Source organism: Hoplias malabaricus, chromosome 12 (assembly GCF_029633855.1).
Source record: "Hoplias malabaricus isolate fHopMal1 chromosome 12, fHopMal1.hap1, whole genome shotgun sequence".
NCBI classification, from domain to species: domain Eukaryota; kingdom Metazoa; phylum Chordata; class Actinopteri; order Characiformes; family Erythrinidae; genus Hoplias; species Hoplias malabaricus.
The window spans coordinates 39,000,000-39,014,091 of NC_089811.1; the positions used below are offsets into that span (position 1 = coordinate 39,000,000).

At 40.1% G+C, this 14,092-nt stretch overlaps 1 protein-coding gene across 2 annotated transcripts in view; it reads right to left on the minus strand.

Moving 5' to 3' along the window:
• Positions 1–13,617, minus strand: part of LOC136710455 (transient receptor potential cation channel subfamily M member 2-like) — a 38,715-nt gene extending 25,098 nt beyond the window's left edge. For both annotated transcript variants that reach the window (XM_066685954.1, XM_066685952.1), the window contains exons 1-13: positions 13,482–13,617; positions 11,463–11,539; positions 11,222–11,319; positions 10,216–10,289; positions 9,557–9,725; positions 8,253–8,433; positions 7,820–7,986; positions 7,541–7,721; positions 6,394–6,455; positions 6,099–6,299; positions 5,024–5,126; positions 3,748–3,869; positions 408–725 (exon numbers count right to left, since the gene is read on the minus strand). In XM_066685954.1, the coding sequence (XP_066542051.1) occupies positions 408–725; positions 3,748–3,869; positions 5,024–5,126; positions 6,099–6,299; positions 6,394–6,455; positions 7,541–7,721; positions 7,820–7,986; positions 8,253–8,433; positions 9,557–9,725; positions 10,216–10,289; positions 11,222–11,319; positions 11,463–11,469 (1,683 nt within the window). In that variant the 5' untranslated portion in view covers positions 11,470–11,539; positions 13,482–13,617. The remainder of the gene's footprint in view (positions 1–407; positions 726–3,747; positions 3,870–5,023; positions 5,127–6,098; positions 6,300–6,393; positions 6,456–7,540; positions 7,722–7,819; positions 7,987–8,252; positions 8,434–9,556; positions 9,726–10,215; positions 10,290–11,221; positions 11,320–11,462; positions 11,540–13,481) is intronic.
• Positions 13,618–14,092: the final 475 nt, after the last annotated feature.

Sequence of the window (14,092 nt, forward strand, 5' to 3'; positions counted from 1 at the left end):
CCTCACACTAACAAACTGTGTCAAGATATTTGATGTGGGAGTATGATTTCAAGGCTGTACAATGAGAAATATAAAAAAAAGCAGGCGCCAGGTAAAATTTTGGTCAAAACATGACCAATTTCAAGAATATATGAATTATTGGTCAGCATGTAAAACTCAAGTGATTACATATTTGAGTTGCCAGGGTCTTTATAAAATAAAACAAAATATAGAATATGACTATGACACATGATTACTGTTTAAATGCAACTGAAAAAGGCCCTGAAAAAAGAAAACGGAATAGCAAAATACCTATAAAGATAGGGTCCATCGGGTTAACTTAAATTGTTCTGTAATCCCACTCTTCTTCCGTCTGATTTCTATCACCATTAACATTACTGAGTTAAAGCTGCAAAATGCAAACTCACATTTACAGAGATGTCATCGCTTGGTGTAGCTGTCTGATGACGAGGCTTTGCCGGGGGGTAGAGTGGACGAGTAAAACTGCCCAGCAGGTGGCGAACTTCATCTGAAACATGATTCAGTGTGAACTTATCTCCTTCTGGAGTGCGTTTGGCCAGCTTGCGCAGGAATAGACAGCTAGGCAGGTTTGTGTATAAACCATGAAGTGTGTCTTGATGCTGGAGAAACTGGGGGATGCACACTCCATTCTCAAGCAGGAGCTGGACAAACTCGGCTTTATGGCCCACCAAAGCAGAGAACATGGCCTGGTGAAGATCGCTGGACTGGAAAAACAAAAAGTCATTTAGAGTATATACAGACTGTGACTTTCAAGCACTCAGGTGTCACTGCGTAACAATAGCCTTGAGAGTACATCGAATAAAAGCTGTCACATGACAAGCATAAAAAAATACAACCAAAGAAAAAATCAATTCTATTCTGTACATCAATTCTATAAAGAACCACTGACGAGTTCACTGGGCCCATGCTAATCTCAGATCAGGGCGGGACTGGGAAAACCGATCCAGGAATCATCAGGCCACACACATACTCACAGCAACTGTATCTGCATGGATATGACTAGTGTGTCTTTTTATGTGTATATTACAGCAAACAATATACACTTTATAATTACCTACTCTTTAATTACCAGCTCATTCACCAGTTAATTAGACACGCATATTTACACAGTGGTGCAACAGGTAGTGTCACTGTCACACAGCTCCAGGACTGTCTTTCCTCTGTCTATTTAAAATGCGCTAAACACAAACTCGGCAGCTTTACTGAGTGTATGAGTGTGAACAATTTTTTAATGTTTTTTATTTTAAATGCTACGTCACTGCGGACAGATGCTATGCGTTTTCCATTCACCGAGGTTTTGCAAATTATGAAAATGAGCATAAAAACCTTAATGGAAAAGGCCCAAAGTAAAGAAAAAACACCTAAAAATCAAAATTTTTAACCGTCAGAGGAGGTGGAAAAGTTAGAATATCGAAATGAAGGAATTCGATTGAGCCCTTTAGAACCACTCTGTTTTCATACGAGCACCACCTGAGATTTTAGTGCATTTGTACAGCACTGCGGCAAAGTCAGAGACCACACAACATTAATTTACTCCCTTTACATTAAGTTGTATCCGACGGAAACAAGCCCCAACAAATAAATATTAAATCAAACTTCTTGATATAGACTGCAAAAACCATTCTGATCAAAGCAAAATCTCACTCAAATCTCTTCCTCTCCTTTGTTTCGATGCTGCCTTGTTTCTGATGTTTATTCACAAAAGTGAAGTGAATGGAAACACGATTCATTTCTCTTTTTTTCTGCCATTTTTTCTTTATTGTGCATCATATTGGCAACTTTTTGAATGGAAAACTTTGTGTTTTCACAAGTGCTACTGTTCTGTTGAACTCATCATAAGCGTCCAGACCTGATGCTGACAAGCCAGGCCACCGGGAAATCTCGGTTCTGCCGATGGTAAGTCCGGGCCTGTACCAGATGGTCCAAAAGAAATGTGTGGTGCTGCCAGAGGAGTTCATGTTTGAATAAGTGTAAGGTGTAGTTGTGGGACAAAAACGCGGAATGGCAGATGCACACATAATCAAGACAAACATGAACACGGATCAGTTCTAATAGAAACTATACTAAACCTAACCACAAACACAGACAAATAGACTGATAATGACCGAGTCACGAACAACCGAACAAAACCACTCAAGCAATGTGTGTTTGGCCCAAATGTGGTCCACATATGAAGTTCTCTTATGGCTTACATTGGCCATGAATGATGGTGCTGACTCAGGGTGAGTCTAGCTATCTCTACTCAGCCACAGGTCCACTTTGTATGGGTCAGATGCCAGGTATATTGTGGAAACAACCTGATATCTAACCCACACAACACACGGCAGAACCCTAGACAAGTACCAATAGAGCCGAAAGTACCAATAACACGATATGTTATGGTCTAATATGTCTGATATCTGGGCACTAATGGACATCAAACAGATGTACAGAAAAGAAACAGAGTTTAAATACATGAAGATAATAAAGAACAACCCAAAAGGTCACCGATTCACAAGACTATATCAGCACCTTAGAGACACTGACCAGAGGGAAGTGCAAACCAAATGCAAACCAAAGAAAAGCCAGAACACATAAAGAAAAACACTAATAACAAGAAGAAGTAGCACAAAGCCAAAAACTGAATTGGGAAAAGTTACAAGACAAGGAAATTCAGCCTAACATAATGCATTATATTCTAGACTGTCACATCACAACGTTCAAAAGCGTTGAACAAGTAAACCAAAAAACAATACAGAAACTGTATAGCAAGTCTATGAAAACGATCAGGTGAGTCAGAAACAAAAATTTGGAGTCAGTTCATCTACTGAAACAAGACTTCTTTGAGCTTGGAATTTCCCCTGGAGCATGATTTGCTATTTTAACACAGCTTGGCAGACCTCCGCTAATCAATTCAGGAATCAATTCTGTGCTGGATCCAAGCTATATCCATCTGATGCTCTCTGGAGAATGGGTTGAGATCTGCCAGACTGAAGCAGTAACCACCCACTGTGTGTACAAGAATTTCAATGAGGCACACTACTCATTATCAATCATATCCTCAACAGACTGCACATTCCTGTGTGGTAATAGCTGCCGAGTCTTAAACAACCTGAAGCCAAATAGGCCCCTGCCCAACACCGCCAAAAAATCTGGTGCTGTGCTCTCCAATACTCCTTACTGCGCTGTATTGTTTGGACCTCTAAGAACCTGAAAGAGTGAGAAGCAGTCACCTTCACTTTTCATTGGACTTCCGATTCTTCCAACCATGTTTCTGTAAGCGAACTGGCCACTCCTGCATTTAACTGCCGAAGCCAGCAACTCCTCCTTACTGCATCTTTTCTTGTGTCATTAATTTAAGGGTATAGTCTAGGGACAAATATGCGGAATGCCAGATACACATGTATATGTGAGAATTTAAATGATCAGAAGGGTGTACACGGATACCCAACAAAGTTAGAAACATGAGTGAATAGGTAAATGGTCTAATACAGAACCACAAAAAACCAAACATGGCTGCAAACGACGCAGGTCTTGATTCTGCTCTGTTCCCCTGGTTCCCTTATGCCCTTTGAGGGTAATAAAGAGAACCTTTGAGCAGTGAGACATTACAGTACATTAAAACAACAATGTGATAAAGCTGAAGCATTAATATTGTTGTCATGACAGGAATCATTTCTTCTGTCTCTTAAAACACAAGCTGAAACTAACTGAGAGCAGTGAATGCAAATGAATTGTGTATCAGACCTTCCACTGATATTCTTCAGTGAATATTTCACTCTGTGCAATGTCCACACGATTCCAGGCCACAGCAAGTTCCAGCTGTCTCTCTCTGTTTTGCTTGTCCACATTTCCACTGCCCTGAGAGGCTGCAGGAAGACAAAAATACGTAATTTAGTTTTACATACACTACATATACAGAAGTCCTGTTCATTTATCGTGCCTGTGCAATCAAGAGTAGACTTTACACTAGTCTCTACGATGTGGCAATAAGCATCACATTTCATTCAGCCACAAGAACATCAGTGAGGTCATAAATGGATCATTAATACAATGCCAACTCATCCCAAAGGTATTAAATAAAAGCTTAATCACTCCAGAAAGTGCAGTTCCATTGCTCCTCAGCCCATTGCTATGAGCTTGGCAATGGGAATATGACTGAACTTGCACACATTGTGACGGTGATCCCCCTCACAGTTTTATATTTTTCCAGCCTCACCATCACAACGTGTGCAGGTTCAATAGTCAAATCACTTCAGATAAACAGTCACAGTGCACTGAATGTAAATTTACAGAATTAGAGTTCAAGAAAGGATGGTTTGCACCAGATATGTTTCTTTCTTTATCTGTTATTTGATTATTTTCTATACAGGTGCTCTCCTTGCTCTCCTTGGGCTCCTATATCAAAAGATTTCAATTGGACAGAAGTGATACATGAGAGCGTCTGGCTTGTTGTTCTAAAACATCTCAAATCAAATATTTATTTATTTGCATTTATTGCTATATAATTATTTAATCACTAAATTATTAAATTAGTGAATGCTTATTTTTACAGGCTTCATTTCTCAAAATCTTAGCGAAAGAATATTCCTAAAGAGCAGAACACGTATCACACTGACTGGAAACTCTGTCTCAGTTAACAGACCATTGTCACTCTGGTCTGAGATGCTTTTGGGAAACTAGGCCCAGAAGAAACAGTTTAAGCCTAAGGCTATTTCTGTAGTAAAATGTAATTGAATCCAATAATGCACAAATGCCATCCATCATCTAAATCAAATGAATGGTTGATATGATAAACCAATAATAATAACAGATGATAAAAGCTTCTACTCACACACATCTCATAGCTACTGTGTTTATGTCATTAATGGAGGCATAAATGCACTCTTCTTCTAATTATGTCTATAAAAAAATACTACTATTTCAAGAAGTGAGCTCAGCAATCAGTTCCTTAAGTGCAAATCTCAAGAAATGCATGGTAAAATAAATTACTTCACATAAATGGGTAGAGCTCATTTTTCACCTTTCAGAAAAGCTTGGAGAATGGCGACATCCAGGTCAATGTTTTTCTCCTCATCGATGCAAAACACTGTCAGTAGCTGCTGGTTTCGTATAATGTCCTGAATCTGCAAATATAATCAAGAGTACACTTGAATATATGCAATGTTAGAGGCGAAATGAAGATATGCTGAGACTGGATACACATGCAGAGATTAACTCATTCATTATCTGTAACCCCTATCTGTAAAGAGAACACACCACACTCCTCACAGACAGTCACCCGGAGGAAACCCACGCAGACACAGGGAGAACACACCACACTCCTCACAGACAGTCACCCGGAGGAAACCCACGCAGACGCAGGGAGAACACACCACACTCCTCACAGACAGTCACCCGAAAGAAACCCACGCAGACACAGGGAGAACACACCACACTCCTCACAGACAGTCAACCGGAGGAAACCCACGCAGACGCAGGGAGAACACACCACACTCCTCACAGACAGTCACCCGGAGGAAACCCACGCAGACACAGGGAGAACACACCACACTCCTCACAGACAGTCAACCGGAGGAAACCCACGCAGACGCAGGGAGAACACACCACACTCCTCACAGACAGTCACCCGGAGGAAACCCACGCAGACACAGGGAGAACACACCACGCTCCTCACAGACAGTCACCCGGAGGAAACCCACGCAGACACAGGGAGAACACACCACATTCCTCACAGACAGTCACCGGGAGGAAACCCACCCAGACACAGGGAGAACACACCACACTCCTCACAGACAGTCACCCAGAGGAAACCCACCCAGACACAGGGAGATCACACCACACTCCTCACTCGTTTTTAGACACAATGTGTCTGAATATTGGGTAAGATGATAAAAACAGGTCAAAATGAACACCGATCAGCTGTAGGTAGGTATAACCTGGCAATCTGGGGCTGGGAGTCTAAGACAGTACGGTTTACCTCAATCTCTCTATCACTCAGCAAAAAGCTATGCAATGAGAACATGTGTAATCGAGTTGGAACAACAACAAACACAATGCAGCGTTGGTAATTACTCACTGACTTTTTCTAATCTCACCTTCTTGGTCCATTCAATGATTTTGATCTCAGAGAAGGTCTCATAATCTTTTCCAAAAAACTTCTTCATCAGTCGGTGGATTAGAGACAACGTGACCTGGGGCAGGGGGAGGCCAGCCACTTGAGCGATGACATCAGCCAAGCGTCCGGAACCTTCCAGAATAACACACGGAGTGCTGTTCATCATGGAGTTGTAGATTGTCTGTGGGAAACACATCATTTGGGGTCCAGGCAAAATTCAGAGAGATACGTAGTAAAATTTAGTAATGACAACTTAGGGAAGATTATGGTCTCACATTCAGAGTTCCAGGTCCACCATTCAGCACCACACACACAACTGGAGTCTTTACTCCGCTGTCTGTGGAGACATATAATAAATAGAGTTATATGCACATTGAAAACAACATGATTAAAAAACAGCTGCACTTCGAATGTTTAACATGCAGAAAAATAGAAGCAGTGTGGAAGTAATATATCATTAATATAACCATATGAATAGAGGTAAAAACTAGCGTTTATAACTTCTATAATCCTCATTTCACGCATTTCATTCCACAACTACAGTTTCACAGCCATTAATAACTATTTATAAAATATAATATATGTTAATTTAACATTAATTACCAATAATCCATCATGCTTAGTGAACGTTAAACTTAAGATTAAGTCTAGGATTTAAAATATAAAGAAGCTCAATGCCTATCCTGACAGGGCTCATACTGTAGAAATCAAATATTTGAAAAAACAATGTTATTTTAATGTCAAAAGTTCAGAGCATATTGTAAAATGTGAGACTGCAGTGATGTGCAAGTTTTGTTCTAAAATGAAAGCTGTAGAGCTGTCGCGGAGAAAGAATTTCCAGTGCGGTGTTTTATCAGGGCTGAACACTGCGATATGCGACATTGCCATCCCAAATTATTTAATTCATCATAATTCTAGTGCTGAATTATTAGGGCTGTTTTAGCCGTAACAGCCTAGCTTTAATGATACAGTAATAAAAACAGGATCTATATTTCTGACGGATAAAAAAGACTTTCCTGTAACTACTTCATCCAGGACCACAGTGTGTCTACAGCCTAACTGGAAACACCTGGACAGGGTGCTAGTTAATCACACGGCACCTTACACACCCATAGATCAACTAGAGCCAAATCAACTACCGAACTGTTTTTGTTTTTTGACTGTGGGAGGAGCCCTGAGCGACTCAAGGCGGGGCTCAAACCCAGAAACCCAGGAACATAGAGCTGTGTGACAGCGGCACTTCCTGTTGCGCTACTGTGCCACCAAGATGAAACATGCTAATGAATTATGATCATTTTTGGCAAATAAAAAAAAGACAAAACTATGAAATTAAATCAATATATTTTATAAACCTATACTGCAGCTCTGAAAAAATAATTGTCAATTATGAGACTACACACTGCTACACATTGGCAGACTCACCTCTATTTCCCAGAGGCTGCTCTGAGATCAGTTTTTCCAGACGCCCACGAAGCTCTATCTCAGCGCCATAACGACCATGTGTCCCATCATCCACCAGCAGGAAGTGAGAGTGGTTAACATCTAGACAGGAGAGTCGGCCCTGGCCAGGCTCATCCAGATAATAATGAGCAGGAAAGCTGCCCTGGAAAAAAAGAAAAAGAAAGAAAAAGTTCTCTCTTTTTTTTTTTTTTTACTTTTGTGTGTTTTCTCACTGAGAACTAAACTCATATAGCAGGCCACCTCAGGGTTAATCAGATCCTGTCGGTTGTGGATGACGCCCCAGGTTGCCACGCCGATGGCCACGATCTGTTCCTCCACAGAGCTGCTGCTGAGTGTGTAATCTCGCACTGCCCTTCCAACATGCTTCATCACACCAGTGTGTGTGCCCCCCGTCAGGATCCAGGCACCTGGAACAGGCGATTCATTAAAAAAAATGTTAACGTTTATGGACCTTGAGGAGGAAAACCAGGCTTTATATCTGGCTTCACTCAGTTATTTTCACATTAAAACATATTTCAAATACATAAAATATTTACATAAAGAAGTACACACTCAGTAAATTGACCAGTGTTAAATCAACACTAATGAAACCTAAAACTACGCCTGTTTATCTCTGGTAGAAAAGTACAGTTTGAGTTTGCTCTTGTCATGCAATAGAATTCACAGTAGGTACCTGTGGTTTTGGCCACTTTAATTAAACCCCTGTGGAAATTTTCCTTCAGATGAGTCTTCATGTGGAAGTCTTTGGCTCCTCCAGTCACTGAGATTAACAGGTTTGGAGGCTTGAGCTTCCAGTGTTCAGTCATCAGCTCGTACAGAACCTCAGGAGATGTTTCTGAGGACACACGAATATACTGCACACACACACACACCCACACACACACTGTAGTATTATTTCAAATAATGCTAAAATACATGGCAAATATGTGCATGAGTGAATATTTGCAAAAAAGCAATAAAGTTTATCCGTTTGAACATTAAATATCTTGTCTTTGTAGTGTATTCAATTGACTACAGGCTGAAAAGGATTTGCATATCATTGTGTTCTGTTTTTATTTATGTTTTACCCAACATCCCAACCTCTTTGGAATTGGGGTTGTAATTATAGAAGAATTTATTCCTTAAAATCTAAAACTGTAAAAACACATGGAATTACTACACGTTCTTTCAGATTTCTATTTGTTTAAACACAACTGCCTCAACTGCCAACAAATTAAAATTGAATCTGACACAGAATATTAAGTGTAAGTGAAACGATTCACTCAGCTAATGATTTTATTAATTTCACAACACTAGGTTAATGTCCATTTTCACTACAAAAATCCAGAGGAAAACAATTATTATAATAACATTTAAAATAACAGCACTAGAGTTAGGAAGTGAGAGGTGTGAGTTCACCTAAGGAATTATTTATGTCTTAGGAACAAATTTCAACTTAGCACAAGCATAAATTAGTGTTGTTTTTTGTTCTGTTTTTGTTATTGAGCAAAAAATCTGAATGTGGGCGGCACTGTGGCGCAGCAGGTAGGTGTCACAGTCACACAGCTCCAGAGACCTAGAGGTTGTGGGTTCAATTATCTGTAACCCTTATCTAGTTCAGGGTCGTGGTGGGTCCGGAGCCTACTCGGAATCACTGGACGCAAGGCCCTGAAGGGGGCGCCAGTCCTACACAGGGCGACACACACACACACACATTCACATCTATGGACACTTCTGAGTCACCAAAAGTGTCCGTAAACACCAAACTCCTCACAGACGGTCACCGAAATGGAACTTGAACCCACAACCTACAGGTCCCTGGAGCTGTGTGAGCGCTACACTACCTGCTGCGCCACCATGCCGCCTTCTGTGTAAACATATAACTTTTAAAATATTGCATAGAGTAAACCATGAAGTTCCATCCGTCCTATTTAAAAATGTAAAACCTTTCTGTGGAAAGAAATGTGCATAATCACAAGAAGTCCTTGTTATTTTTACCTTGCCTGATTTCTGCCGAATTCCTCTAAAATTAACATCACCAAATGCATCAGTGGGGACCTCTCTAACATGCCTGTTTGTGTCCCATCGCTCCCCCATAAATTCCTCCGGTTTGATGGCCTCGTCAGTGTGGTGGATCTTTTCGTAGCCACACACACACATCCCCTCTCTGTGTGAAATAATCCACATTCACACACATGTTACTGTTCAACAATACAAGCTTAGCACACACAAGGGCTGATTACTAACATCATGACAGAGCTGGACATAAAGGGAAAAAGCATAGAGGCGTAGTACTTCACAAACTCCAATAGTTATTTAGGACACTGTTACTGCCAGCACGTCTACAGAAGGAGACATTAATTTCACATTCAAAATATGATGCGATGACTCTTAAAAAAGTGTGACTAAATGTAATCTCTGAACTGATAAAAATGAAAAAACTACATTTGTTTCCTTTAAGAATGTTTCAAAATGTCCAGTCTTCTACCCTTCACTCCATATAACTAGTTTGCAGTGTTCTGCATGTAGTTACTCAATAATATGCCTTAGGACAGTTCTTGATTAATTTTAGCATATTAAAGATTAATTAACAATGACTCAACAAAACATACAAGGTCAATGCTGACTCTCTGTCTCAGACACCTATCTATAAATACCTTCCATCTTCCACATAGAAGCAGCACTCCTTCTTCTTAATGTTCTCTTTAATCCAGGAAGACAGGAAGCAGTGCTGGAAGAAAGGAGACAGAGAAAGGTATCTAGAGCTTTTAGTCACATTCTCTACAAGAGTATGCACCAAAGCTGGCTCCACCTCTGCCTCCCCCATACTCACACACAGAAACAGAGAAAGAAAAAATGAGAGAGAAAGAGAAAAAGTGAGACATAAATGTGAATAAACGTCAAGCTGTGAACCGGAGACCAAAGCAACAAAGCATAGACTTGCTGCAGTGGGAGTGGAGCTTGCTGCATCAGCTCTAGTGATGTCACTTAAGTGAGAGGAGTGTTCAAAAGCCAGTGCCACAGAGACAGACGCTGAGATAAAAGTGAATTATCTAAATGGAAGACAATGCATCACAGCGCTGAACAAAAGTAATGTAATGAATATAACTCATTTAAATACTTACTTTGTTTTCACATAAATAAACCTTATTAGACTGGTTTCTTTTTGAGTTTACTTACATTTTCAGCACTAAACAGAATTCATGTAGATACACTATATTCCCAAAACGTTTATGGACACCTGCTTATACAAAATTCTTCTGAAATAAATAAGACGTTACTTTACTGTAGGAACAACTTTCACTTATTTTCGAAGATTTTACACTTGATGTTCGAACAATTTTTATTCGAACACACAGACATTAGTCAGATACTGCATGACAGATGATTAGATGCCTGTCTGAATGCCTGTGTCTAATCGTTAATCATTAAAGTGTCCACAAATGGATATAGATATGGATCTATACGGATATAGAGTGAATCATTTGAACAAGTGAATGAGATTTGTTTGATGCTACTTCTGTATTTAGACTTTGATTTTCATTTAAAAAAACGATCAAAACTTCACGCATATACAAATGTGCACACCATTTTATAATGAGCCAACAGCCGTTCAATATGCATTAACAATTCAAAATGACACGTATAAGTAAGTACTCACACCTTCTCTAAGTGTAACTGCAGGGCCTCCAAATCTACGTTCTGTAACTTCAGTTTATCTGCTTCAAACGGATGTATTTTGCTCTCTATTTTGTGCAGTTCTGAAAAGACAATCACACAAAAAATGATATGAATACACCTCTTCATCCTTGATTTTAACAAATAAGTTTTTTCATCTCATTGGTACTGATGTAAAGTTACTCTCATCTAATTGCAACTGTGTTAAACACAATACAATGCATACCATACATCCTTGTGTTGTTTTGTTTTTTTATTCGAATTCAGTGTAGGAGAGGATTTGTTCCAAAAAACGTCAAGGTCCTGTAAAAAAATACAAACCATATGTTGTAACATCAAATTTTTTTCATGCATTTCAAACAAGCCAACAATTATATACGTCATCTGACCAATTACTAACCACATTATATTTCACATCTGCTATTAGACACATAAGATTGGTGAATAATTGATACACATAAACACACTCAGTTTCCTCTGAGATCTCTGTGGCCACTCACTCACTCCAAAGTGAGTATTGTAGAGTATAAATACATGACCACCAACAGTCAATAATGCAACCCTGTGGTGCAGCACCTACAAAATCTTTTGAAAACATTCAGCATGAAATTCCATTGGTGTCTGCAGCCCTCTTACTTATTAGAGAACCTTTCCTTTTGTGCATACAGCTTCATTCAGTCTATCCTTATCCAAAGAAACTACAGTGAAAATCAAAATTCCAAGCTAGTGATTAAAAGCTTTGTTTGTTTCCAAAAGCTCTTACCTTCCTAGAGATGTTGCCAGGTGATAGCAAAACTTAAAAAATGTTGTGTATGTAACCTGGCCCTACCTAACTCAGAGACAGACTAGAACAATTCAGTTAAAACTATGCTGTAACTGCTTATTAGAAAACCAGTTTAGGAGTCTCATTATTGTTTACAGTCAACTATACTCTTATTTATCTCATTGTTTTATGAGGTGATGCAGCAGGTAGTGTCGCAGTCACACAGCTCCAGGGGGCTGGAGGTTGTGGGTTCGATTCCCGCTCTGGGTGACTGTCTGTGAGGAGTGTGGTGTGTTCTCCCTGTGTCTGTGTGGGTTTCCTCCGGGTGACTGTCTGTGAGGAGTGTGGTGTGTTCTCCCTGTGTCTGTGTGGGTTTCCTCCGGGTGACTGTCTGTGAGGAGTGTGGTGTGTTCTGCCTGTGTCTGCGTGGGTTTCCTCCGGGTGACTGTCTGTGAGGAGTGTGGTGTGTTCTGCCTGTGTCTGCGTGGGTTTCCTCCGGGTGACTGTCTGTGAGGAGTGTGGTGTGTTCTCCCTGTGTCTGTGTGGATTTCCTCCAGGTGACTGTCTGTGAGGGGTGTGGTGTGTTCTCTCTGTGTCTGCGTGGGTTTCCTCTGGGTGCTCTGTTTTCCTCCCACACTCCAGAAATGCACGTTGGTAGGTGGATTGGCGACTCAAAAGTGTCCGTGAGTGTGTGTGTGTTTCCCTGTGAAGGACTGGCGCCCCCTCCGGGGTGTTAGGAATTTAAGTATCTCATCTTAAAATGCTGCAAGTTCATCTTTCCACACATTCTATCATGTCACATGCTATGTTCACAAGGCCATGACAAAAAAAATTCCACAGTAAAAATTCATCTTCAGGATTTTGATAGTCTGTTATACCATGTCTTCAGAGTCTTTCAGATTTTTGAGACACTTTGAAAGTAAAGAGATAATGTGTCTTCAATGAGTCTTTAATATTTTGGAGACACTGAATGACCGATGAATTAAAACAAATTTTTTTCACACATTCTATTATGTTCAATTCTATATTCATCAGGCCATTACAAAAATATTCTACAGGATTTTGATATTCTGCTATATTATGTCTTCAAATGTGCCTTTCGGATTTCTAAAACACTGAAAGTAAAGAGATAATGACAAATGAATTAAGCCAAATACGCAATTTCCCCACAGTATTGAAGTCGTGTTCTTATTTTCCATCTAGTGGCGACAGAATGCAACTACTGCACAATTTAACGTGGAACAGAAAATCCGAATAAGAAACTGACGAATAAGAAGCCGACTTTAGCGACGTTACACACCAGAAGATTCTGAAAACGACTTTTCTCAACTGCTGTTGGCCTCCATTAATGATATAAAATACAGACCGTTTAATTTAAACAAAAACAGATCGTTGTACCCCCTTCCCTCTCTCACTGTGAGTCTACTGATGGGAAAAGAGCCATGACGGTAGTTAGATGAGAGAATTCACAGCTGTACTTACACAGTACAGGTACAAGACTTGATCCAGTACCACTCGGCCGTTAAAGCAGTACGTATTCTCAGTATGCGAGCGATTAGCAGCCACCCATCCCTGGACACACTACAGCCGCCATTTTACTGAGGGTCGCGTCCTGTCACCATGACAACACTCACCTGCACTGGTTCACAGTGCTGTAATAACCGCCTACAGCTTCCGAGCAGGATTATTAACACTTGAATAAGTGTACGCATGTAATCTGTATTTATGTCTGCCATTGTTGTAAACTACACAGTATAATAATCGTATTTTTCTTAATGTATACTGTCATTTTATTAAAAATAAAAGTGATTTCTGTAACCCTAGGTGTGGCAACTGTGCCACAGAAAGAGAACAAACTGACTTCAAATGCCATAAAGTATTTCTCTTTTTTGAGAATTATGCTTGAAAACCTCTGCATTAATGATTCAGTAATGAATCATTACTATACCTTTAATTAATAGGCTGAATATGAAGACCATTATAGAATACAGGTGTATACTGCATTGGCATGCAATATCAGAACCATTATCTGTAACCGCTTATCCAGTTCAGGGTCGCGGTGGGTCCAGAGCCTACCTGGAATCATTGGGCGC